This window comes from Aquarana catesbeiana, linkage group LG08 (assembly GCF_042186555.1).
Source record: "Aquarana catesbeiana isolate 2022-GZ linkage group LG08, ASM4218655v1, whole genome shotgun sequence".
NCBI classification, from domain to species: Eukaryota; Metazoa; Chordata; class Amphibia; order Anura; family Ranidae; genus Aquarana; species Aquarana catesbeiana.
The window spans coordinates 288696473-288720476 of NC_133331.1; the positions used below are offsets into that span (position 1 = coordinate 288696473).

A 24004-nucleotide genomic window follows, 5' to 3' on the forward strand; every position below is an offset into this window, starting at 1 on the left:
CATCACTGACCCACCACCAAACCGGTCATGCTGAACGATGTTACAGGCAGCATAACGTTCTCCACAGCTTCTCCACACTCTTTCACGTCTGTCACATGTGCTCAGAAAGATAAAAAGGGAAAACACCGGAAGCGCCACCAAAGTGCAGGGCTTTAACCTCTTGCCGACCAGTGTACGACGATTTACGGCGGCACAATGGCACGGCTGCGCAAATGGGCGTACCTGTATGTCCCCTTTAAGATGTGGCATTGTGGGCACGCGCGCCTGCCGCGTACTTCGTGACCGTGCCCGCGATTGTGTCACGGAGCGGAAGAACGGGGAGATGCCTTTGTAAACAAGGCATTTCCCCGTTCTGCCTAGTGACATGACAGCGATCTACTGCTCCCTGTCATCGGGAGCAGTGATCGCTGTCATGTGAGTGGTAGCCCCTCCCCCCCCCACAGTTAGAATCACTCCCTAGGGCACACTTAACCCCTTGATCGCCCCCTAGTCTTTAACCCCCTTCCCTGCCAGTGTCATTTATACAGTAATCAGTGCATTTTTATAGCACTGATCGCTGTATAGATGACAGTGGTCCCAAAATAGTGTCCGATGTGTCCGTCATAATGTCACAGTTACGATAAAAATCTCAGATCGCCGCCATTACTAATTAAAAAAAAAAAAAATGTCATAAATATATTACCTATTTTTTAGACACTATAACTTTTGCGCAAACCTGAAGTATATTACAAAGAGTACACCAGGAACGGACTGCAGTCAGATCTAGCTAAACTGGATACAGTGGATATATATATATATATATATACACACGAGACTAACTGTATATATATATATATATATATATAAAATACACTGCAGCTAATCGAATAACCTGCCTGCCTGGTCAATCTAAATGACACTCTCTCTCCGTCCACACCAACGACACGCTACACGGGGCCGACGTACAGGCAGCCTTATATAGTGTGGGGCATGGACATAGTCCCCCTGAGCCATGATTGGCCAAAGGCATTATGGCTCTCTTAGCTGAGGGTGCTGTGATTGGCCAAAGCATGCAGGTCATGGTGCATGCTCTGGCCAATCATCATACAGCAATGCACTGCGCTCCCGCCACTTATGCGCCGCTCGAATTTGGAGGGAGCGGCCCATAATGTTTGGATTTCGACTAACGGGCGAACAGCCAATGTTCGCGTCGAACTCATGTTCGACCCGAACAGAAAGCTCATCCCTAGTAGGGAATAAAAAAAATATCAGTGGCCTCCACCTGTAAAACCATTCCTGTTTTGGAGGTCGTCTCATTGTTGCCCACCTGTAGTTCACCTGTTGTGAATTTCATTAACACCATGGCAGCTGAAAATGATCAACAACCCCCTCTGCTACTTACCTGACCAGATCCATATCCCAGGAGTTTCATTGACTTGATTCTATACTCTGATTAAAAAGTGTTCCTTTCATTTTTTTTGAGCAGTGTATGATAAGGCTTACCTGTAGGTACTTGTTAAAAAAAAAAGAGACTTTACTTCCACTTTAAGGTCATAAAGCAATGGTTTCAATGTGTACTGTACTCTCAAGTATCATAGCTCATTTATTTGTATAAAACCACACCTTACAAAAAAAAATGAAGGTGTTTATTTATAAAAAAAAACAAAAAAACAATTTGTTGGCAAATCTGACAAGCATTCATCCAGCCATGAAAAATTCTGACCGCATTTCAATAAACATAGTGATTTCCTATAATCGTCAGCTCCATCTAGTGGCCATATTGAGACGTACCTCAGCGAGAGAAAAAAAAAACGTAATTCCACATTATGGCCACTGGAAGGTGCCAATTGTTATAGATAAACTACGACCAACATTTGTCACAGCTCATGCGTGTCACATTTGTTCAACAATATTTTTGTAAAAAGAAGACCTTTAAGTGTTTGTGGAATCTTCCACCACAAAATGTACTCAGCCAATGAGAGGTAATGACTCCATTTTTATTATAAAAGGCCTAGAGGACCGCCTTTTAAGTGGTGGGGTTAACGTGTTTCGTCCTGAAAGACGACTTGAGAAAACAGACCTCTTGCAAGAGTTTATACCACAAAATGTGCTCAGCCAATGAGAGGTAATGACTCAATTTTTATTATAAAAGGCCTAGAGGACTGCCTTTTAGGTGGTGGGGTTAACGTGTTTCGTCCTGAAAGACAACTTGAGAAAACAGACCTCTTGCAAGAGTTTACACCACAAAATGTACTCAGCCAATGAGAGGTAATGACTCAATTTTTATTATAAAAGGCCTAGAGGACCGCCTTTTAAGTGGTGGGGTTAACGTGTTTCGTCCTGAAAGATGACTTGAGAAAACAGACCTCTTGCAAGAGTTTATACCACAAAATGTGCTCAGCCAATGAGAGGTAATGACTCAATTTTTATTATAAAAGGCCTAGAGGACTGCCTTTTAGGTGGTGGGGTTAACGTGTTTCGTCCTGAAAGACGACTTGAGAAAACAGACCTCTTGCAAGAGTTTATACCACAAAATGTACTCAGCCAATGAGAGGTAAGGACTCCATTTTTATTTTTCTCCTGCTATCAATGGCCGACATGGTACAACACTTCATCCATGTCTTTGGTGATCTCTGATCTCCTTTTGAACTGTTTCTTACATGATGAAGATCAGCCATGGAGTATATTTGAGGTGTATATCAGGGTGTGCTTCTTCCACACATGTCCAGCAACATTCATATACAAGACATTTCCCGCACACAAGGCACTAATACACCTCGAGGGTTGTGTGGGACCCCTGATGTACAGGAAGACAGGACTTTAAAGAGGAACAATTCCCTCACTCAGGACTGGAATACGGCTTCTCACCCGTGTGCGACCTCTGATGTCTGGAAAGATGGGACTTCTCTGAAAAACTTTTCCCACACTCAGGGCAAGAATACGGCTTCTTCCCCGCGTGCGATTTCTGATGTCTGGAAAGATGGGAATTCCTTGAAAAACATTTCCCGCACTCAGGACAGGAATACGGCTTCTCACCCGTGTGCAACCTCTGATGTCTCTTTTGAGTGGACTTGTCCGAAAAACATTTCCCGCACTCAGAACAAGAGTATGGTTTTTCCCCCGTGTGAGACCTCTGATGTGTGAGAAGTTGTGCTTTGATTAAAAAACTTTTCCCGCACTCAGAACAGGAATACAGCTTCTCACCCGTGTGAGACCTCTGATGTCTGACAAGTTCCGATTTTTGTGCGAAACAAGTTCCACACTCAGGACAGGAATATGGCTTCTCAGTCATGTGTGAACTCTGATGATAGGAAAGACTGGACTTATTCGAAAAACATTTACCGCACTCAGGACAGGAATACGGCTTCTCACCCGTGTGCAATCGCTGATGGCTGTAAAGACTGGATTTACTTGAGAAACATTTTCCACACTCAGGACAGGAAAGTGACTTTTCCCCTGTGTGCAATCTCTGGTGTCTGTAAAGACTGGAATTACATGAAAAACATTTTCCGCACTCACGACAGGAATATGGCTTTTCAGCCATGTGTAATCCCTGATGTCTGGAAAGATGTGACTTCATTGAAAAACATTTTCCACATTCAGAACAAGAATACGGCTTCTCACCCGTGTGAGACCTCAGATGTCTGTGAAGAAGTGCCTTATTTGAAAAATATTTTCCACACTCAGGACAGGAGTACGACTTTTTCCCCTTGTGAGACCTCTGATGTGTGACAAAACGTGATTTTTTTAAAAAACATTTCCCGCACTCAGAACAGAAATATGGCTTTTCCTGTGAGTGGGACCTCTGATGTATGGAAAGATTGGACTTCTCTGAAAAACCCATCCCGCACTCAGTACAAGAAAACCTATTAGTTGTTGGAAAAACAGCACCGTCCCTCACAGTCTGAGGTTCCTCGGGATAAGAGGAATACGATGGTCCGGCACCGTCCCGCACAGTCTGAGGTTCCTCGGGATAAGAGTAATTCGATGGTCCGGCACCGTCCCGCACAGTCTGAGGTTCCTCAGGATAAGAGGAATACGATGGTCCATCTACACTGTGTGGTGCCGGATGGACATTTGAAGTAGTCGGGTTTTCTCCTGGACTATACTGTGTGATGTCCTCATCTTCTACTTTACAGTCTGTAGACAAAGTGAGACAATCCTCTGAGGTTTTCCTCATCTCCCGTCCATCTACTAAAATAGAAATACAAAGATTATTACTAGACATGAGCAAATTGGTTCCCCTAAACCAGGACTCCGCCCACATCAGGCAGCTTTGTCTCTGAGGATCTTACAATTCCCCCCTCAAGGTAACTAGTAAATTGGTCCTCTGATCTCCTACCAGTTCATTTCTTTATTCATGGACCTTAGTCAGAGAGTGAGGAAACAACGAGAACTGTCTCTTTAGAGCAAGTAACACCAGGAGAATTGCACTGTCAGAGATCTTGCTGGACCCGGGCATTGGAAAGAAGACCCAAAACACATACTCTAGGTGCCTAGGATGAGCAATGTCAATGGTTAAAATCAACATTTTGCTGCCAGCTGAACCCCAGAATCGACATAAATTCAGTCTAAATACATAAATTGTTTCTGCAACACAGAAAACAAAGACTATCCGAGAGAAAGAAGATCTAATGTGCAGGACGGGCAACACAATTCAAGAAAGTGACCAGGGTATTACAGGCTGATATCACCCAGTCCTTGCCCTACGCTGGACCAATCAGTGAACAGTATAGGTGGAGGAATGTATTTAGAGTTAATGACCCACCTGTGCTGATCTCTGTAGGAGTGTCCTCCTCTATAAATGTCCCCGTTATTCCATCCTCCTCCATAGACTGCTGATCATCCCTCACATACGTCTCTTCTTCTTCAGCTTTAACCTCAAATTCTATATCGATCGGATCTCCACTCTAAATTAAGAAAATGAGAGATAACATCATCTGTAAAATATAAGCTTTAATATTGTGATCTCACATAAGAAATCCACACATCGTCTCCATGAGTCCATGTTCTAGATCAGGGGTCTCAAACTGATGGCCCTCCAGCTGTTGAAGAACTACAAGTCCCATCATGCCTCTGCCTGAGGGAGTCATGCTTGTAACTGTCAGCCTTGCAATGCCTCATGGGACTTGTAGTTTCGCAACAGCTGGAGGGCCACCACTTTGAGACCCCTGTTCTAGATAGTCCGTCATACAAACCTTGTAACAGTGAGGGATGGTGTGACCTTCCTGTGTGGAATCCCGGGAATACAAAGGACGGGGACATCTCTCTGGTGGGTTCCTGGTATTAGGTGGCTCCATCATATCCTTGTGTCCTGAAATCTCCATCACACCATACTCCTCATCCTCCTCTTTAACATCAATATAATAATCCCCGATGTTTCCACCCTGCAATATATTATAAAACATTTATTGTAACATACATGCTGATGTATACAGTATAACTATAAATAATTGTCAAACATCTACCTGATGATGGTGAGGGATGGTGTGACCTTCCTGTGTGGAATCCCGGGAATACAGAGGACAGGGACATCTCTCTGGTGGGTTTCTGTTATTAGATGGCTCCATTGTGACATCCGTGTGTCCTCCTGAACGTTTCTTCATAACACTATCCTCACCATCCTCCTCTTTTATCTCTTTTTTAACATTAATACTATAATCCCCGAGGTTTCCAGTCTGAATATATAATAAGACATTCATTGTAACAAACATGCTGTGTATAAATCATAACTACAAATAATTGATAATCATCTACCTGATTATGGTGAGGGATGGTGTGACCTTCCTGTGTGAAATCCCGGGAATACAAAGGACAGGGACATCTCTCTGGTGGGTTTATGTTATTAGGTGGCTCCATCATATCCTTGTGTCCTTCTGAAAACTCCTCCATCACTCCATACTCCTCATCCTCCTCTCTATACTCTTCTTTAGGAACAATATTATTATCCCCAAGGTTTCCACTCTGCAATATATTATAAAACATTTATTGTAACAAACATGCTTGTGTATAAAGTATAACTACTGCCAGTTGTCAATCACCTACCTGATGATGGTGAGGGATGGTGTGACCTTCCTGTGTGGAATCCCGAAAATACAGAGGACGGGGACATCTCTCTGGTGGGTTCTCATTACTGAATCCATCTGTAGGAAACACACACACTGACTGAATACATTGTTTCTATGTGCTTATCAGATGATGGGGGATCTAGATGGAGCCTCCGTACTGCTCTCTCCTTTACAATAAAGTCTCCTCTTACCCGGTGATGTGAGGGGCGGCTGATTGTCCATCATGACGTCCTTGTAGAGATCCTTGTGTCCTTCTAAATACTCCCACTCCTCCGTGAAGAAATAGACAGTGACATCCTGACACCTTATAGGAACCTGACACACACAATGATACAGTCACCATCCAGACACATCCCTTGTCTGTTACTGGATAATGTCCCAGAATTCCCAGCACCGCTCACCTCTCCTGTCAGCTGCTCAGTGACCTTGGTGGTGACTTCAGGAATCTTTTTATTTCTCTATTCTATCAGGGAGGGAGGTGGAGGCAACGTGATGATCATATGAACATCAGACTTCACAGGAGGAAAACTTGCTACCTCATGCCACAATGAACTTCCTGTCTGTAGCTGACATCACTTCCTGTCTTCCATAGAGACTTCCTGTCTGGGAAGAAGTGATATTACCATCTTGTGGAGCTCAGAGGAACTACAGCCCCCGAGAAACGTCTCGTAGTGTGAACACGGCCTTGTGCTGTGTGTGTATGTACTGTATATCTTTATAGATGGGGTCATCCCACTCCCACCAAGGGGGATAGAAATATATTACTGCCTAGTTCAGCCTTTCTCAGCCAGGGTTCCTCCAAAGGTTTCTAGGAGTTCCTTGAGAAATGGAGAACTTTTGTCTCTCAGGAACAAGGATTTAATGATGATGTAAAATGTGTTTCTCCCACTGACTATGGACATAAGGGGCTCCTTTTCCCAATGGTCACCAATAAGGGATCAATAAACAGATCACTTGGAGTGAGCTCTGGATTTGGACTGAATTCAGGTTTAGATACAATTTTGCTTGTTTGTGGGGTCAGTGAACGGCTGAAGTAAAAGGGTATTCAGCCAAGTTGAACATCCAGTTGCAGTATTGCTACTACTGCTAAATGTGGCAGCTTCCTGAGACTGATCTTGATGTGGCCTTTGTATTTGTGTCAGAGACCTGAAGACAAGATATGTGGTGATGAGGAGATCCTTCAACTGTTTTCAACAACAGAAACCGTTGTATGACACTGGAACTCAGAGTCAGCCTACCTACCCTATGCTTAGTCCCTAGTAATGTCTAATCTGTCATGCAACCTGAAGACAAGATCTGTGGTGATGAAGAAACCCTCCAGCCATTGTCCAACCAGTTTGGAACCAAGGTCTTCCCCAGCAGAAACCATGGTTACTGGAATTCCGAATCAGCCTACCTACTCTACGCTTAGTCCCTAGTAGTGTCTAATCTGTCATGCAACCTTTGTTGCAAAACAAGATTTTGGTAATGAGAAAACCCTTCCGCCATAGTACAACCAGCCTGGAACGTAGCTCTTCATAAGCAGTCATCCTGAAGACAAGATATGTGGTAATGAGGATATCCTTCAAATGTTTTCCAACCAGCCTGAAACAGAGCTCTTCACCAGCAGAAACCGTGGTATGACACTGGTACTAAAAGTCAGCCTACCTACTCTATGCTTCCTAGTGTATCTACTCTTTCATGCAACCTGAAGACAAGATCTGCTGTGATGAGGAAATACTCCAGCTATTGTCCAACCAGCTTGGAATGCAGCTCTTCCCCAGGTCTTTAGCAGATCTCCTGCAGCCTATTAGCACCCATTTCAATTTTTAGCAGATACCTTCCCTTTTTTCTAAGCAGATCTCCTGCAGCTTGTTAGAATCCATTTCCCTTTTTTTATCAGATCTCCTGCAGTTTATTAGCATCCTTTTCCTTTTTTTCTGAGCAGCTCTCCTACAGGCTATTAGAATTACCAGATCATTGACATATATATATAGGTTCAGGGGAACCCCACTCTTATTCATTATTTTTAGGTGGAGCTCCCCATTATAATCATAGCAGACCCTAATCCTAGAAGAGGGTCTGCTGTGGATAGTAAAGAGGAACGCCACACTTATTTAAACTTTTGTGATCTAGTTAACCCTGTCCCTTTTTTTTTCAATAATCTGTTTATTAATATCTTTTTCTACATCACAAACTCATCATAAAACATAAATAGAAAAAAAATATTTCCAGAATACATACAAAAATAACACATTACATTCTATACACAGCAACCCCACAAACAAACAAAAAAACAAAAAAAAAAGGAGAACCCCCCCCCCCCCAGAACAACCCCTCCCTAAAACATAAAAATTCTCTCTCCCTCCCCAAAAGCCCCCTACACCATTCCTTCCTTCTTGAGTCATCATACCTTAATTATTCTATAACTGCTAAATAATCTGTTAACCCCTATGCTTCCATCTGATCCCAAGATAAATGGTGTCAACCCTGGTAATGTCAGGTTAGGCATCCAACTGCCACTTGTGGTAGCTAGAGGGTCGGTTGCATGACAGACTAGATGCTACTAGGGACTAAGCGCAGAGTGGATTGGCCAACTCTGAGTTCCAGTGCCGCACCACAGTTTCTGTCAGAAAAAAGTTGCGTTCCAGGTAGTTGGACAATGGTGGAGAGCTTCCTCATCACCACAGATCTGGTATTCAGGTTGCATGACAGATTAGATGCTGCTAGGGGCTAAGCACAGAGTGGATAAGATTATTCTAAGTTCCAGTATCACACCATGATTTCTGATGGTGAAGAGCTGCATTCCAGGCTGGTTGGACAATGGTGGAAGGGTTTTCTCATTAATGAAGATCTTGTCTTCAGGTTGCATGACAGATTACAAGCTACTGGGGACAAAGCGTCGAGTAGATAGGCTGACTCTGAGTTCCAGTGTCACACCATGGTTTCTACTGATGAAGAGCTGTGTTCCAGGCTGGTTGGAAAATGCTGGAATGTCTTCATCACGGCAGATCATGTCTTCAGGCTGCATGACAGATTAGACGCTACTAGGGCCTAAGCGCAGAGTAGACCAGTTCCAGTGTCACACCATGATTTCTGCTGGTGAAAAGCTGCATTCCAGGCTGGTTGGACAATGGTGGAAGTGTTTGCTCATTACCGCAGATCTTGTCTTCAGGTTGCATGACAGATTAGAGACGCTACTAGGGACTAAGCGCAGAGTAGCAAGGCTGACTCTGAGGTCCAGTGCCACATCCCAGTTTGTGTTGATGAAGAGCTGCGTTCCATGCAGGTTGAACAACGGATGGAGAATTTCCTAACCACCACAGACTTTGTCTTCTGGTCTCCAACACCAAAATGAACACCACATCTTGATCATCCCCAGGGGCCCCTGCAACTGGACTTTGCTGCAACATTTCATCTGGTGGTATCTCTATTAGTGGGGGCTCTGTTCTGGGTGGAGGTCCTATCCCAGGTGGAGGCCCTATCTTGGGTGGGGGCCCTATCTTGGGTGGAGGTCCTATCTTGGGTGGAGGTCCTCTCTTGGGTGGGGGCACTGTCCTGGGTAGAGGCACTGTCCTGAGTGGAGGCTCTGTCCTGGGTGGGGGCCCTGTCCTGGGTAGAGGTCCTGTCCTAAGTGGAAGCCTTATCTTTTGTGGGGGCTGTATCTTGGGTGGAGGCACTGTCCTGAGTGGAGACTCTGTCCTTTGTAGAGGCACTGTCCTGGGTGGGGGACCTGTCCTGTGTGGAGGCACTGTCCTGGGTGGGGGCCCTGTCCTAGGTAGAGCTCCTGTCCTAGGTGGAGGCCCTGTCCTAGGTGGTGGTCCTGTCCTGGGGCAATGCACTGTCCTGGGTGGGGGCCCTGTCCTGGGTAGAGCTCCTGTCCTAGGTGGAGGCTTTATCCTGGGTAGAGGCACTGTCCTGGGTGGGGGGTCCTAACAGGGTAGAGGTTGTGTCCTAAATGGAGGTCCTATCTTGGTTGAAGGCCCTATCTTGAGTTTAGGCACTGTCCTGAGTGGAGGCTCTGTCCTGGGTGGAGGCACTGTCCTCGGTGGGGGCCCTGTCCTGAGTGGAAGCACTGGCCTGGGTGGGGGCCCTGTCCTGGGTGGAGGCACTGTCCTGGGTGAAGGCATTGTGCTGAGTGGGGGCCCTGTCCTGGGTGGAGGCACTGTCCTGGGTAAGGGTCTTGTCCTAAGTGGAGGTCCTATCTTGGGTGGGGGCCTTATTTTGGGTGGAGACACTGTCCTGGATAGAGGCACTGTCTTGGGTGGAGGCACTGTCCTGGGTGGGGGCTCTGTCCTGGGTAGAGGTTTTGTCCTAAGTGGGGGTCCTATTTTGGGTGGGGGCCCTATTTTGGGTGGAGGCCCTATCTTGGGTGGAGGCACTGTACTGAGTGGGGGCCATGTCCTTTGTGGAGGCACTGTCCAGGGTTGAGCTCCTGTCCTAAGTGGAGGCCCTGTCCTGGGGCAAGGCACTGTCTTGGGTGGGGGCCCTGTCCTGGGTGGAGGCACTGTCCTGGGTGGGGGTCCCTGTCCTGGGTAGAGCTCCTGTCCTAGATGGAGGCCTGTCCTGGGTGGGGGCCCTGTCCTGGGTAGAGCTCTTGTCCTAGGTAGAGGCGCTATCTTGGATGGAGGCACTGTCCTAGGTGGGGTCCCTGTCCTGGGTGATGACCCTGTCCTGTGTGGGGGTTTTGTTCTGGGTGGGGGTCCTGTCCTAGGTGGGGGCACTATCCCTAGGCGGAGGCACTGTCCTAGGTTGAGGCAATGTTCTGGATGGGGGCCCTTTCCTGGGTAGAGATCCTGTCCTAGGTGGATGCCCTATCTTGGGTGGCGACACTTTTCTGGCTGGGGGCTCTGTCCTGGATGGAGGCCGTGTCCTGGGTAGAGATCCTGTACTGGGTGGAGGCTCTGTCCTGGGAAGAGGCACTGTCCTGGGTAGGGGCTCTGTCCTGGGTGGAGGCACTGCCCTGGGTGTGGGGTTCTGTCCTGGGTGGAGGCCCTGTCCTGGGTGGGCAATCTGTCCTGGGTAAAGGCCTTGTCCTGGGTAGAGGCACTATCCTGGGTGGGTGGCCCTGTCCTGGGTGGGCACTCTTTCCTGGGTCGAGGCAATGTCCTGGGTGAAGTCCCTGTCCTGGGTGGAGTCACACAAATGTATTATCAATCTCACTCTTGAAGGTTCTGGTTCTTGTATTTACCTAGGGGTTTAGAGCAATATCCTGCTTGGGAAGGACCATTGCCCCCCCCCCCCCCCCCCAAAGAGGGCCACACTATCATATTTACTAAGAGGCAGAAGAAAATGTCCATGATGTAGATGAGGGTTACATATAGAATGAGAAACACCAAGCTTCTCTCTGTCACCAAGACCTAGTCTAGCAATGCACAGAATGATACCAATTAGTATCTGACCAATCTTATGGTTTTTGCTTCATGTACAGACAGGATGGCGCTATGGAAGACAGGAAGTGATGTCAGGTACAGACAGGAAGTTCTAGGTCAGGGTTGAGTCGGGAGGAAGTAGAGAGAAGACATTGCTGGAAGTGGCAGCAGAGGAGGTAATAAGATCTTATTTTCTATTTACACCCAGTATCCCCCCCCCCCCCCCCCGTCATGTCCGTCCTCTTCCTCCATAGTCACTGTGATGTCTTTTATCTCCAGCAAATGATGATACACATATATATAGTGTGGAAATGTAGATTAACCCCTTCAGATCACATGACACTCTTATATTAATTAATAAACCACAGACCTGACCAGAGAGGTGAGGAGGATTCTAGGAGGGTCACTTGATTTTTTTTTATTAATACTCAGTTCTAGAGTTTTCCTCCTGTGAAGTCTGGTGATCATAGGACCATCACATTGCCTCCACCTCTCTCCTTGACAAAATAGAGAACTAAAATGAAAATTCAGGAGAGATGTCCCCGTCCTCTGTATTCCCGGGATTCCACACAGGAAGGTCACACCATCCCTCACCATCATCAGTTAGACGAGGAACAATCACTGATAGTATCATTAGGATCTGTACATTATCTGCATTGATACAATTGATGTCATTTTTATTATATATTCAGAGTGGAAACCTGAGAGATTCTAAAGTTGAGGTTGAAGAAGAGATAAAAGAGGAAGATGATGAGGATGGGGTGATGAGGAGTCATCTGTGAAAACCACAGGGCGCCAGTGGTGCACCTGTCAATTCTGGTGTTCAATGGCAAATGCCAACCGAGCTCCACGGTGTCGGACAGTGAGCACAGGGCCCGCTAGCGAACGTTGGGCCCTCAGGCCACCCTCATGAAGTCTGTTTGGTCAAAGACATTCACACCAGTGGCCTGCTGGAGGTCATTTTGTAGGGCTCTGGCAGTGCTCATCATGCTCCTCCTTGCACAAAGGAGCAGATACCGGTCCTGCTGATGGATTAAGGACCTTCTTCAGCCCTGTCCAGCTCTCCTAGAATAACTGCCTGCAGCGGCGTTGCTATGGGGTGGCTATTGGGGCTGTAGCCCAGAATCTGGGGCCCATAGCCCCGAGTCTCTTGCCGCAGGGTCCCTGCCTAATCAGCGGGCCATGGCTGCGAGGGGCGGGCTGCATGAAAGAGGCGGATAAGAGGAGAGAAGTGGGCGGACGAGCTGAGATGACATCATCTCTCTCTGCCCGCTCCACATCACCGCTCTTCCTCCCTCACAGCGCAGGCCTCTTCAATGTGGGAAAGAGGTGCGGCCGGGAGCAGAGAGATGATATCATCTCTCACTGCCCACCACACATTAGCACTCTTCCGCCCTCACAGCGCAGGCCTCTTCAATGTCGGAGGTGCGGCGGGGAGCAGCTAGATGACATCATCTCTCACTGCCATTGCCCGCGAAAAATTGCTTACCACCGAAGTACCCCCCCTGGGCCTGCAAAAAAGGTTGGTGACCACTGCTATGGGCTCTAGCCCCAGATCTTTTGCAGACCTAGCAACACCCCTGACTGCCTGTCTCCTGGAATCTCCTCCAAGCTCTTGAGACTGTGCTGGGAGACACAGCAAACCTTCTGGCAATGGAACATATTGATGTGCCATCCTGGAGGAGTTGTTCTGCCTGTGCAACCTCTATAGGATCCAGGTATGGCCTCATGCCACCAGTAGTGACACTGACCCTAGCCAAATGCAAAACTAGTGAAAAACTGAAAAGATGAGTAGGGAATAAAACATGTCAGTGGCCTCCACCTGTAAAACCATTCCTGTTTTGGAGGTCGTCTCATTGTTGCCCATCTGTAGTTCACCTGTTGTGAATTTCATTAACACCAAAGCAGCTGAAACTGATCAACAATCCCCTCTGCTACTTACCTGACCAGATCCATATCCCAGGGGTTTCATTGACTTGATTCTATACTCTGATTAAAAAGTATTCCTTTCATTTTTTTTGAGCAGTGTATGATAAGGCTTACCTGTAGGTACTGGTTAAAAAAGAAAAAGACTTTACTTCCACTTTAAGGTCATAAAGCAATGGTTTCAATGTGTACTGTACTCTCAAGTATCATAGCTCATTTATTTGTATAAAACCACGCCTTATGAAAAAAAAAATGAGGGCGTCTATTTATAACAAAAATAAAAAATAAAAATGTGTTGGGAAATCTGACAAGCATTCACCCAGCCATGAAAAATTCTGACCGCATTTCATTAAACATAGTGATTTCCTATAATCGTCAGCTCCATCTAGTGGCCATATTGAGACATTTTTCCTAAAAAAAAAAAACAAAAAAAAAAAACGTACCTCAGGGAGAGAAAAAAAACGTAATTCCACATTATGGCCACTGGAAGGTGCCAATGATTATAGATAAACTACGACCAACATTTGTCACAGCTCATGCGTGTCACATTTGTTCAACAATTTTTTTGTAAAACGAAGACCTGTAAATGTTTGTGAAATCTTCCACCACAAAATGTACTCAGCCAATGAGAGGTAATGACTCTATTTTTATTTTACAAGGCCTAGAGGACCGCCTTTTAAGTGGTGGGGTTAACGTGTTTCGTCCTGAAAGACGACTTGAGAAAACAGAGCTCTTGCAAGAGTTTACACCACAAAATGTACTCAGCCAATGAGAGGTAATGACTCAATTTTTATTTTCTTCTCCACATGTCCAGCAACATTCACATAGAAGACATTTCCCGCACTCAAGGCACTAATACACCTCAAGGGTTGTGTGGGACCCTTGATGTACGGGAAGACAGGACTTCAGTGAGGAACAATTCCCTCACTCAGGACAGGAATATGGCTTCTCCCCCGTGTGAGACCTCTGATGTCTAGAAAGATGGGACTTCTCTAAAAAACATTTCCCGCACTCAGGGCAAGAATACGGCTTCTTTCCCCATGTGCGATTTTTGATGTCTGGAAAGATGGGAATTCCTTGAAAAACATTTTCCACACTTAGGACAGGAATACGGTTTCTCACCCGTGTGCAACCTCTGATGTCTCTTTTGACTGGACTTTTTTGAAAAACATTTCCCGCACTCAGAACAGGAGTATGGTTTTTCCCCTGTATGAGATCTCTGATGTGTGAGAAGTTGTGTTTTGACTAAAAAAAGTTTCCCGCACTCAGAACAAGAATATGGCTTCTCACCCGTGTGAGACCTCTGATGTCTGACAAGTTCCAATTTTTGTGCAAAACAAGTTCCACGCTCAGGACAGGAATACGGCTTCTCAGACATGTGTGAACTCTGATGATAGGAAAGACCGGACTTGGCTGAAAAACATTTCCCGCACTCAGGACAGGAATATGGCTTCTCACTCGTGTGAGACCTCTGATGTGTGTAAAGATTGGATTTACTTGAGAAACATTTTCCACACTCAGGACAGGAATACGGCTTCTCACCCGTGTGAGACCTCTGATGTATGTAAAGATTGGATTTACTTGAGAAACATTTTCCACACTCAGGACAGGAAAATGACTTTTCCCCCGTGTGCAATCTCTGGTGTCTGTAAAGACTGGAATTACGTGAAAAACATTTTCCGCACTCAGGACAGGAATATGGCTTCTCACCCGTGTGCGACCTCTGATGCCTGTAAAGACTGGATTTACTTGAGAAACATTTCCCGCACTCAGAACAAGAGTATGGTTTTTCCCCTGTGTGAGACCTCTGATGTGTGAGAAGTTGTGCTTTGATTAAAAAGCTTTTCCCGCACTCAGAACAGGAATACAGGTTCTCACCCGTGTGAGACCTCTGATGTCTGACAAGTTCCGATTTTTGTGCGAAACATTTCCTACACTCAGGACAGGAATACGGCTTCTCAGTCATGTGTGAACTCTGATGATAGGAAAGACTGGACTTATTCGAAAAACATTTACCGCACTCAGGACAGGAATATGGCTTCTCACCCGTGTGCAATCTTTGATGGCTGTAAAGACTGGATTTACTTGAGAAACATTTTCCACACTCAGGACAGGAAAGTAACTTTTCCCCTGTGTGAAATCTCTGGTGTCTGTAAAGATTGTAATTACGTGAAAAACATTTTCCACACTCACGACAGGAATACTGCTCACCTGTGTGTGATCTCTGATGATAGGAAAGATATGACTTAATTGAAAAACATTTCCCACACTCAGAACAAGAATATGGCTTCTCACCCGTGTGAGACCTCAGATGTCTGTGAAGAAGTACCTTTTTTGAAAAATATTTTCCACATTCAGGACAGGAGTGCGACTTTTTCCCCTTGTGAGACCTCTGATGTGTGACAAAACGTGATTTTTTTGCAAAACATTTCCCGCACTCAGAACAGGAATATGGCTTTTCCTGTGTGTGGGACCTCTGATGTATGGAAAGATTGGACTTCTCTGAAAAACCCATCCCGCACTCAGTACAAGAAAACCTATTTGTTGGAAAAACAGCACCGTCCCTCACAGTCTGAGGTTCCTCAGGATAAGAGGAATACGATGGTCCGGCACCGTCCTGCACAGTTTGAGGTTCCTCAGGATAAGAGGAATACGATGGTCCGGCACCGTCCCGCACAGTCTGAGGTTCCTCAGGATAAGAGGAATACGATGGTCCGGCACCGTCCTGCACAGTTTGAGGTTCCTCAGGATAAGAGGAATACGATGGTCCGGCACCGTCCCGCACAGTTTGAGGTTCCTCAGGATAAGAGGAATACGATGGTCCGGCACCGTCCCGCACAGTCTGAGGTTCCTCAGGATAAGAGGAATACGATGGTCCGGCACCGTCCCGCACAGTCTGAGGTTCCTCAGGATAAGAGGAATACGATGGTCCGGCACCGTCCCCCACAGTCTGAGGTTCCTCAGGATAAGAGGAATACGATGGTCCGGCACCGTCCCGCACAGTCTGAGGTTCCTCAGGATAAGAGGAATACGATGGTCCGGCACCGTCCCGCACAGTCTGAGGTTCCTCAGGATAAGAGGAATACGATGGTCCGGCACCGTCCCGCACAGTCTGAGGTTCCTCAGGATAAGAGGAATACGATGGTCCGGCACCGTCCCGCACAGTCTGAGGTTCCTCAGGATAAGAGGAATACGATGGTCCGGCACCGTCCCGCACAGTCTGAGGTTCCTCAGGATAAGAGGAATACGATGGTCCAGCACCGTCCCGCACAGTCTGAGGTTCCTCAGGATAAGAGGAATACGATGGTCCATCTACACTGTGTGGTGCCGGATGGACATTTGAGGTAGTCGGGTTTTCTCCTGGACTATACTGTGTGATGTCCTCATCTTCTACTTTACAGTCTGGAGACAAAGTGAGACAATCCTCTGAGGTTTTCCTCATCTCCCGTCCATCTACTAAAATAGAAATACAAAGATTATTACTAGACATGATCAGATTGGTTCCCCTAAACCAGGACTCCGCCCACATCAGGCAGCTTTTTCTCTGAGGATCTTACAATTCCCCCCTCAAGGTAACTAGTAAATGGGTCCTCTGATCTCCTACCAGTTCATTTCTTTATTCATGGACCTTAGTCAGAGAGTGAGGAAACAATGAGAACTGTCTCTTTAGAGCAAGTAACACCAGGGGAATTGCTCTGTCAGAGATCTTGCTGGACCCGGGCATTGGAAAGAAGACCCAAGACACATACTCCAGGTGCCTAGGTTGGGCAATGTCAATGGTTAAAATCAACATTTTGCTGCCAGCTGAACCCCAGAATCGACATAAATTCAGTCTAAATACATAAATTGTGTCTGCAACACAAAAAACAAAGACTATCCGAGAGAAAGAAGATCTAATGTGCAGGACGGGCAACACAATTCAAGAAAGTGACCAGGGTATTACAGGCTGATATCACCCAGTCCCTACCCTACTCTGGACCAATCAGTGAGCAGTATAGGTGGAGGAATGGATTTAGTGTTAATGACCAACCTGTGCTGATCTCTGTAGGAGTGTCCTCCTCTATAAATGTCCCCGTTATTCCATCCTCCTCCATAGACTGCCGATCATCCCTCACATACGTCTCTTCTTCTTCAGCTTTAACCTCAAATTCTATATCAATTGGATCTCCACTCTAAATTAAGAAAATGAGAGAGAATATCATCTGTAAAATATAAGCTTTAATATTGTGATCTCACATAAAAAATCCACACATCGTCTTCATGAGTCCATGTTCTAGATAGTCCGTCATACAAACCTTGTAACAGTGAGGGATGGTGTGACCTTCCTGTGTGGAATCCCGGGAATACAGAGGACGGGGACATCTCTCTGGTGGGTTCCTGGTATTAGGTGGCTCCATCATATCCTTGTGTCCTTCTGAAAACTCCTCCATCACTCCATACTCCTCATCCTCCTCTCTATACTCTTCTTTAGGAACAATATTATTATCCCCAAGGTTTCCACTCTGCAATATATTATAAAACATTTATTGTAACAAACATGCTTGTGTATAAAGTATAACTACTGCCAGTTGTCAATCATCTACCTGATGATGTTGAGGGATGGTGTGATCTTCCTGTGTGGAATCCCGAAAATACAGAGGACGGGGACATCTCTCTGGTGGGTTCCCATTACTGGATCCATCTATAGGAAACACACACACTGACTGAATACATTGTTTCTATGTGTTTATCAGATGATGGGGGATCTAGGTGGACCCTCCGTACTGCTCTCTCCTTTACAATAAAGTCTCCTCTTACCCGGTGATGTGAGGGGCGGCTGATTGTCCATCATGACGTCCTTGTAGAGATCCTTGTGTCCTTCTAAATACTCCCACTCCTCCATGGAGAAATAGACAGTGACATCCTGACACCTTATAGGAACCTGACACACACAATGATACAGTCACCATCCAGACACATCCCTTGTCTGTTACTGGATAATGTCCCAGAATTCCCGGCACCGCTCACCTCTCCTGTCAGCAGCTCCATCATCTTCTTGGCGACTTCTAGAATCTTCTGCATGTTGTGTCTCCCAGGTTTCAGAGAGTGAGGTAGAGGAACTGTGATGGTCACATGGTCACCAGATTTTATAGGAGGAGAACTCTGTATTCAAACAAAAAAAAGGAATATTATGTAATATTCTCAAAATTATCCCCCTCAGTCAAGATGTGTATGTTATTAATAGAGATAAGAGTGATGTCATGTGATCTCCCAGAATCCTCCTCACCTCTCCGGTCAGGTCTGTGTATTATTAATAGAGATAAGAGTGATATCATGTGACCTCCCAGAATCCTCCTCACCTCTCTGGTCAGGTCTATGTTTTATTAATAGAGATAAGAGTGATGTCATGTGACCTCCCAGAATCCTCCTCACCTCTCCGGTCAGCAGGTAGATGATCTCCAGGGTGAGGTTTAGTATTCTCTCAGTTATGTGACTCCGGTCCTCCTCCATCCTCATTGATGTGATCTATGTTGGCCTCTCTGTAGAGGAACAGCGGAGAATTATCAGGACTGTATTGGTTGTACAATATTAGGACAGGAATAAAAGAGGTTAATAGGTGGGCTTCCCCCAGTGGGAACTGGCAGGTTACATTTGGTTGTTTCAAATACAGGTAATGCCTAAGGGATTGCAACAATGGTAGTGTCAGCAGTGGAGACACCATGGCCACCAGATGTCTGTTGATGGCTGAGTTCTGCTGTCCACAGTGAAGTTCCCCTCAACTTGGACACCCTTCTCCCTCTTCCAACATGTCCCTGCTCTTCCTCAGCGCTTTCCTGATCTTCCCTCCATGACACCCAAGTCTGGTCTGACACCTGATTGTCCACCACCTCTTCCTCAGCAGAGCCCAGCTTGAAGAAAGCACTGGCTACTGCCCCCTGCCTGGAATGTGGCTTCCTTAGGAGAACTCAGACAATGACCCACCTTCTCCCACTCCAAACAACCCGTTCTCTAAAACTAGCTCCAAAATATCTACACTAAGGCTGATCTCAGATCCTCTTTTATAGTGAGGGAGGAGATTATCTCCCCCCTCAATATCCACTAATATCAGATCCCCCCCTCTTCTTATAGTGAGGGGCGGAGATCTCCACCTTCCCCCCTCACTATTAGCTGATCTCAGACACCCACCTATAGTGATGGTTGAGGGGTTCCACTTCCTCCCCCCTTTATGGGCTGCTGATTAGTACAAAGGCCGTGCATTATGGGTGAGCACCAAAATGAAATCGACCACAAATTCAAGGAGAATTCCAATTACGGAAATTGGGATCAAATTTCAGTACAACCCGAATCTGACCCTCATCCCTCGTTACAAGAAACTACTATGGTGAGACATCTCCAAAAATAAGGAAATGTTCCGGCCCCGTGAGTGGGGGAATGTTCTGCCCCTGAAGGGGTTAATCTAGGTTTCCACACTATATATGTGTGTATCATCATCTGCTGGAGATAAAAGACATCACAGTGACTATGGAGGAAGAGGACGGACATGACGGGGGGTTACTGGGGGTAAATAAAAAATAGGATCTTATTACCTCCTCTACTGCCACTTCCAACAAAAGGTACTTCCAACAATGTCTCCTTTCTACTTCCTCCCAACTCAACTCTCACCCGGAACTTCCTGTCTCTACCTGACACCTTTATAGGAACTGTTTTCCATAGAGACTTCCTGTCTGGGTAGAAGTGAGGTCACCACCTTGTGGAGCTCAGAGAAACTGCAGCCCTAAGAAAAGTCCCCTAGTGTGAACACAGTCTTGTCAATGTTGCCAAGTGTCCATTCCCAGGATTTAGTCTACAATCCCATCATGTCTTCATCCTTCAGGTTCCATGACTCCGTGTTGTCAGGGCTGGGCTCAGCCCTTCCTTCTCTGAGCTGGCCGCTCAGCTGTTGGCTAATTGCCAGCTCCTATCTCTCCACAGTGACTCACCTGTTAATGATATCCTGCTCATCAGTCCTGCCTACTTGAAGTGGAGTTTCACACAAAAATTGAACCTCCGCTTTTCGTAACCCTCCCCCCCTCCGGTGTCACATTTGGCACCTTTCAGGGGGGAGGGGGGTGCAGATACCAGTATAACACATATATTTGGACCCACTTCCGGGCATAGACTCCCGCGGGAGTCTACGCCTTCAAACACATGGGTCCCAGAGACAGCAGGGACCATCCGGATTGCGCAGCTGCAGTATTTGTAGCTGCTGACTTAAAAAAAAATAATTTAGGCGGAACTCCGCTTTAAGCCGTCCAGTCCAGATGATCTCCGCCTTCACCTTGGTCACATCTCTAGAGACGCTCTCCTGTGTTCCTGTTGAAGACTTGCTTGGCTGACATTCCTTCTTACTCCAGATCCTGCTTGCTGTTCTACTACGTTCATCTCCGGCTCCTTGACGTTTTGGCTTGTCTGACTATCCGTTCCAGTTCCTGAACGTTTACTCTGTTTACCTTTATTTTTTATTATTAAACAAGTGTGATTTAACTGTGCTTCTGTCTCAGTCTGATTCATGGTTTCTGACACGAGTGTCAGAGAGGTGATGACGGCTGGAACACTCTCTGGGTTCCATCACCAGGCACTGAGATTATACCCGACTGTTGGGTGGAGTGATCTCCTTTCTGACAGTGAAAGTAGAACTCTGACCTCAACAGAGAGGCAGCGGGAGTGTGTGTGATCAGGTAAGTGTGAAGATATATAAAGTATAGGAACCATATCTTCTTGTATATTCAGAGTCCTCCTTTTTTATTAAAAATATATATACACTGTATTTTTGAGAATCTGTGTTCCAGTAAGAAAAGTTTCTGAATTCTCTCGGTATTGCAACACATGTGGCTGGGTTGACCAACATCTAAATGTTCTGCCAATGATTCTCGGAATATGAGATAGGGAAAGATGTTGACATAAAAAGTCCCTGTCCAAATGTCAACTTAACCTCTTTTCCAGTAATTATTTCTCGTAATCATTTCTCCCTTTTCTGTCAAAACAACTTATCAGTTTGAAATATTCTAGGTTATGATGACCCCTAAAAGTTGGACTTTGTGGCCAAAATCGTTAGCCAAGCATGTGTTGAAATACTAAGTGAAATGCGCACTTGTGACGCATAACTGTGGGCTTTGTGCCCTTTATAGGATCCAATGTAACCACTGTCTATAAATATTGTACTTTTATTCTTGTATGTCACTCTTCTCCTGACTTTAAGGAGAAAGGGTCCGCTGTACAGTGTATATTCTGAAGTAAACCATATGTGAGACGAATGCAGCTCTATTGGCGTTGATGTCCTTTATTTCAAGGTTCAACTTTACATTTGGTGACCCCTGACATTTCTTCTTGTTTGCATCTCCACCACCGGCTCCCCACCTTCTCCAGGACGGACAGCAACAAAGAGGCCTCAGGTGAGAAAAACAATTTCTTTTCTCATTATAAATGCTGTCTTTTCTGTGCGGTGTGGAGGGGTCGGTTGGGGGAGTGCAGCCACAGAAGGTAACACGTTTCCTATTTTGATTTTGCCTGCATACTTGTCTCTGTATGGTTACTAAAGAATGTTAAAGGTACCTATTATAATTTAAAGCATGCTAAGTAATGATCATTTTAAGCGCTTGCCTTTTTCTCCTTGTCTTCAGAAATGACAATGTATATATATATTTTATGAAGGGATGTATAAGTGCAGGTACCACAATTTCTGAATAGTGAGTAGAAGTTGGTGGTGGTGTTGAATTTTTTTTTGTATAAACGTTTGTGGTCCTAAGGCAGATTGGTATTGCCTTCAGCAGATATCCACAAATGGGTGAATGGTGTTTTTTGAACGTTTGTGGTCCTAAGGCAGATTGGTATTGCCTTCAGCGGATATCCACAAATGGGTGAATGACCTGCTGTGTGTTCTCTGGAGTAGGGAGTCTAGATAGGGACTAGCCTATTACCACTCAGAAAGGGGACGTCCTTCTGAGAGTAGAACGAGTGAGATATCTCAATTCAGTACTGGGCTGCTGGTACACAGCCATAATGTTAAACGGTGGAGCTCTCAATCCCGGAGTTCCAAATTATTGTAATTTCTGAAGAGATTAATGAGAAATTGTGATAAATATGGAAAAAAAATGTTTTGCTTGTCATAAATACATTTGGGTTAACAAAAGAGGGAAAAAAAAAGTTATTGAAAATAGCAAAAGCAACAGGGCTAAGTATTGTTAAATTACAACCAAGTGCTCCTATCATCAAAATGATGGTGAGTGGAGACCCAGATGCCCTGAAACATTATGTAAAATGGTAAAATGGTGTAAACTAACAAAAAAGGAGTATAAAAAGGACCCGTCTAAATGGTGGCCGCCAGAAGGGTCTTTGGATACGCCTACAATTGATGCATTGTTTAATTTGTTTTTGTTTTTTTTAAAAAAAAAGGCCTGATTGATTGAATGTTTAGCAGCCTGGGAAGAATTATCTAGGAAAGATATAAACCACCCCCCCTATAAAATGTGCTCAGAGAAAGCTGCTTTACATGTATAAAATAAGGATAAAATACCCAATGCTTGGGTTTCCCCTTATGACTCAATAAGAAGGGAATTATTAGGAGCATCTGCACCTATGGTATAGCAAGTGTAGACACATAGGTAAACTTGTTAATAAACAGTATTCCCTGCATTACCGTAGAGAACAACCATTCTATGATGTAGATGGTACAATGACATTTGAAAAAGATGGGGAACTGTGGCAGTACAATCCAGCAAGAGCAGATGCCTTAGCAAGATTTAATAAATTAAGTAAATCTGATACTAATACTCCTCCAGTAGGGAGTTCTAGAGATCATGCCTCACCTGAATTAACTAGGCAACAGGTGAAGCGGATGGAATTACTACCCCAGCGTACCCCAGAAGATAGACTAAGGACAAAAGAGTATTTTAAATCCAAATTAGAACCATTTGGACAAATCCCCTTGAGAGAGGTAGCTTTACTGGGGGAGGAAGATGACCAGGGTAATTACACCGCAAGAATAGGAAAAGTGTATGTCCCCTGGAAGCCTAATGAGATTAGGGCAATTATTGCAGATCTGCCCAACTTAGAGAAATGTCCAAAGAAATGGTATAGAGAAATGTCCAAAGAAATGGTATAGAGAAATGTCCAAAGAAATGGTATAAAAAGTTGATGTGGATAGAGAAAATGCAACAAGCTGCATATATTGATATGTGGATCTTGATTGTCAGTGTCAGAAAAGTATGTGGATGTATGGAATGTATTTGCAAGATATGCAAGCATTGATGGATGTTGTTCAAAAGAAAGGTGAGGATGTGTTACTGGAATAGATTCAAATATGCTATTCAGAAGCATACTGATTGGATTCCAGATGATGAGAGTGATATGAAACGAGCATGATATGAAGCGAGCAGAGCTGGTGAATGTATTAATGGATGAAATGTTGTCTGAAATTAGGGAAGAAATAGAGCTTCGTACAGTGGCATGGAGAAAGAAACCTGCCCCTGAATTAGTTGAGATTTCTCAAATAGCTTACGAAGTGTTAAAAAAAAAAAAGGAAAGACATGGTAGAAAACAAAAATGATGAATATACAACTACCAGAGGTTAACGAAAAAGTCCCTGAACCTAAGGGGGTACCAGTATCTACAGTACAGGTAACACCTCAGGGTGTACCAGTAACGGCCCCCCTTACCCACCTT

General features: G+C 45.3%; 1 protein-coding gene across 1 annotated transcript in view; it reads right to left on the minus strand.

The window, feature by feature from the left end:
- The window catches only part of LOC141106781 (uncharacterized), a 47696-nt gene that overhangs the window by 9834 nt on the left and 13858 nt on the right, over positions 1-24004 (minus strand). Inside the window, 15 exon segments of the mRNA XM_073597709.1 lie at positions 3016-4173; positions 4748-4889; positions 5178-5366; positions 5448-5657; positions 5737-5943; positions 6025-6122; positions 6239-6362; positions 14267-14443; positions 14445-16780; positions 17355-17496; positions 17620-17826; positions 17908-18005; positions 18122-18245; positions 18332-18466; positions 18737-18829. Coding sequence (XP_073453810.1) covers positions 3016-4173; positions 4748-4889; positions 5178-5366; positions 5448-5657; positions 5737-5943; positions 6025-6122; positions 6239-6362; positions 14267-14443; positions 14445-16780; positions 17355-17496; positions 17620-17826; positions 17908-18005; positions 18122-18245; positions 18332-18466; positions 18737-18829 — 5440 coding nt within the window.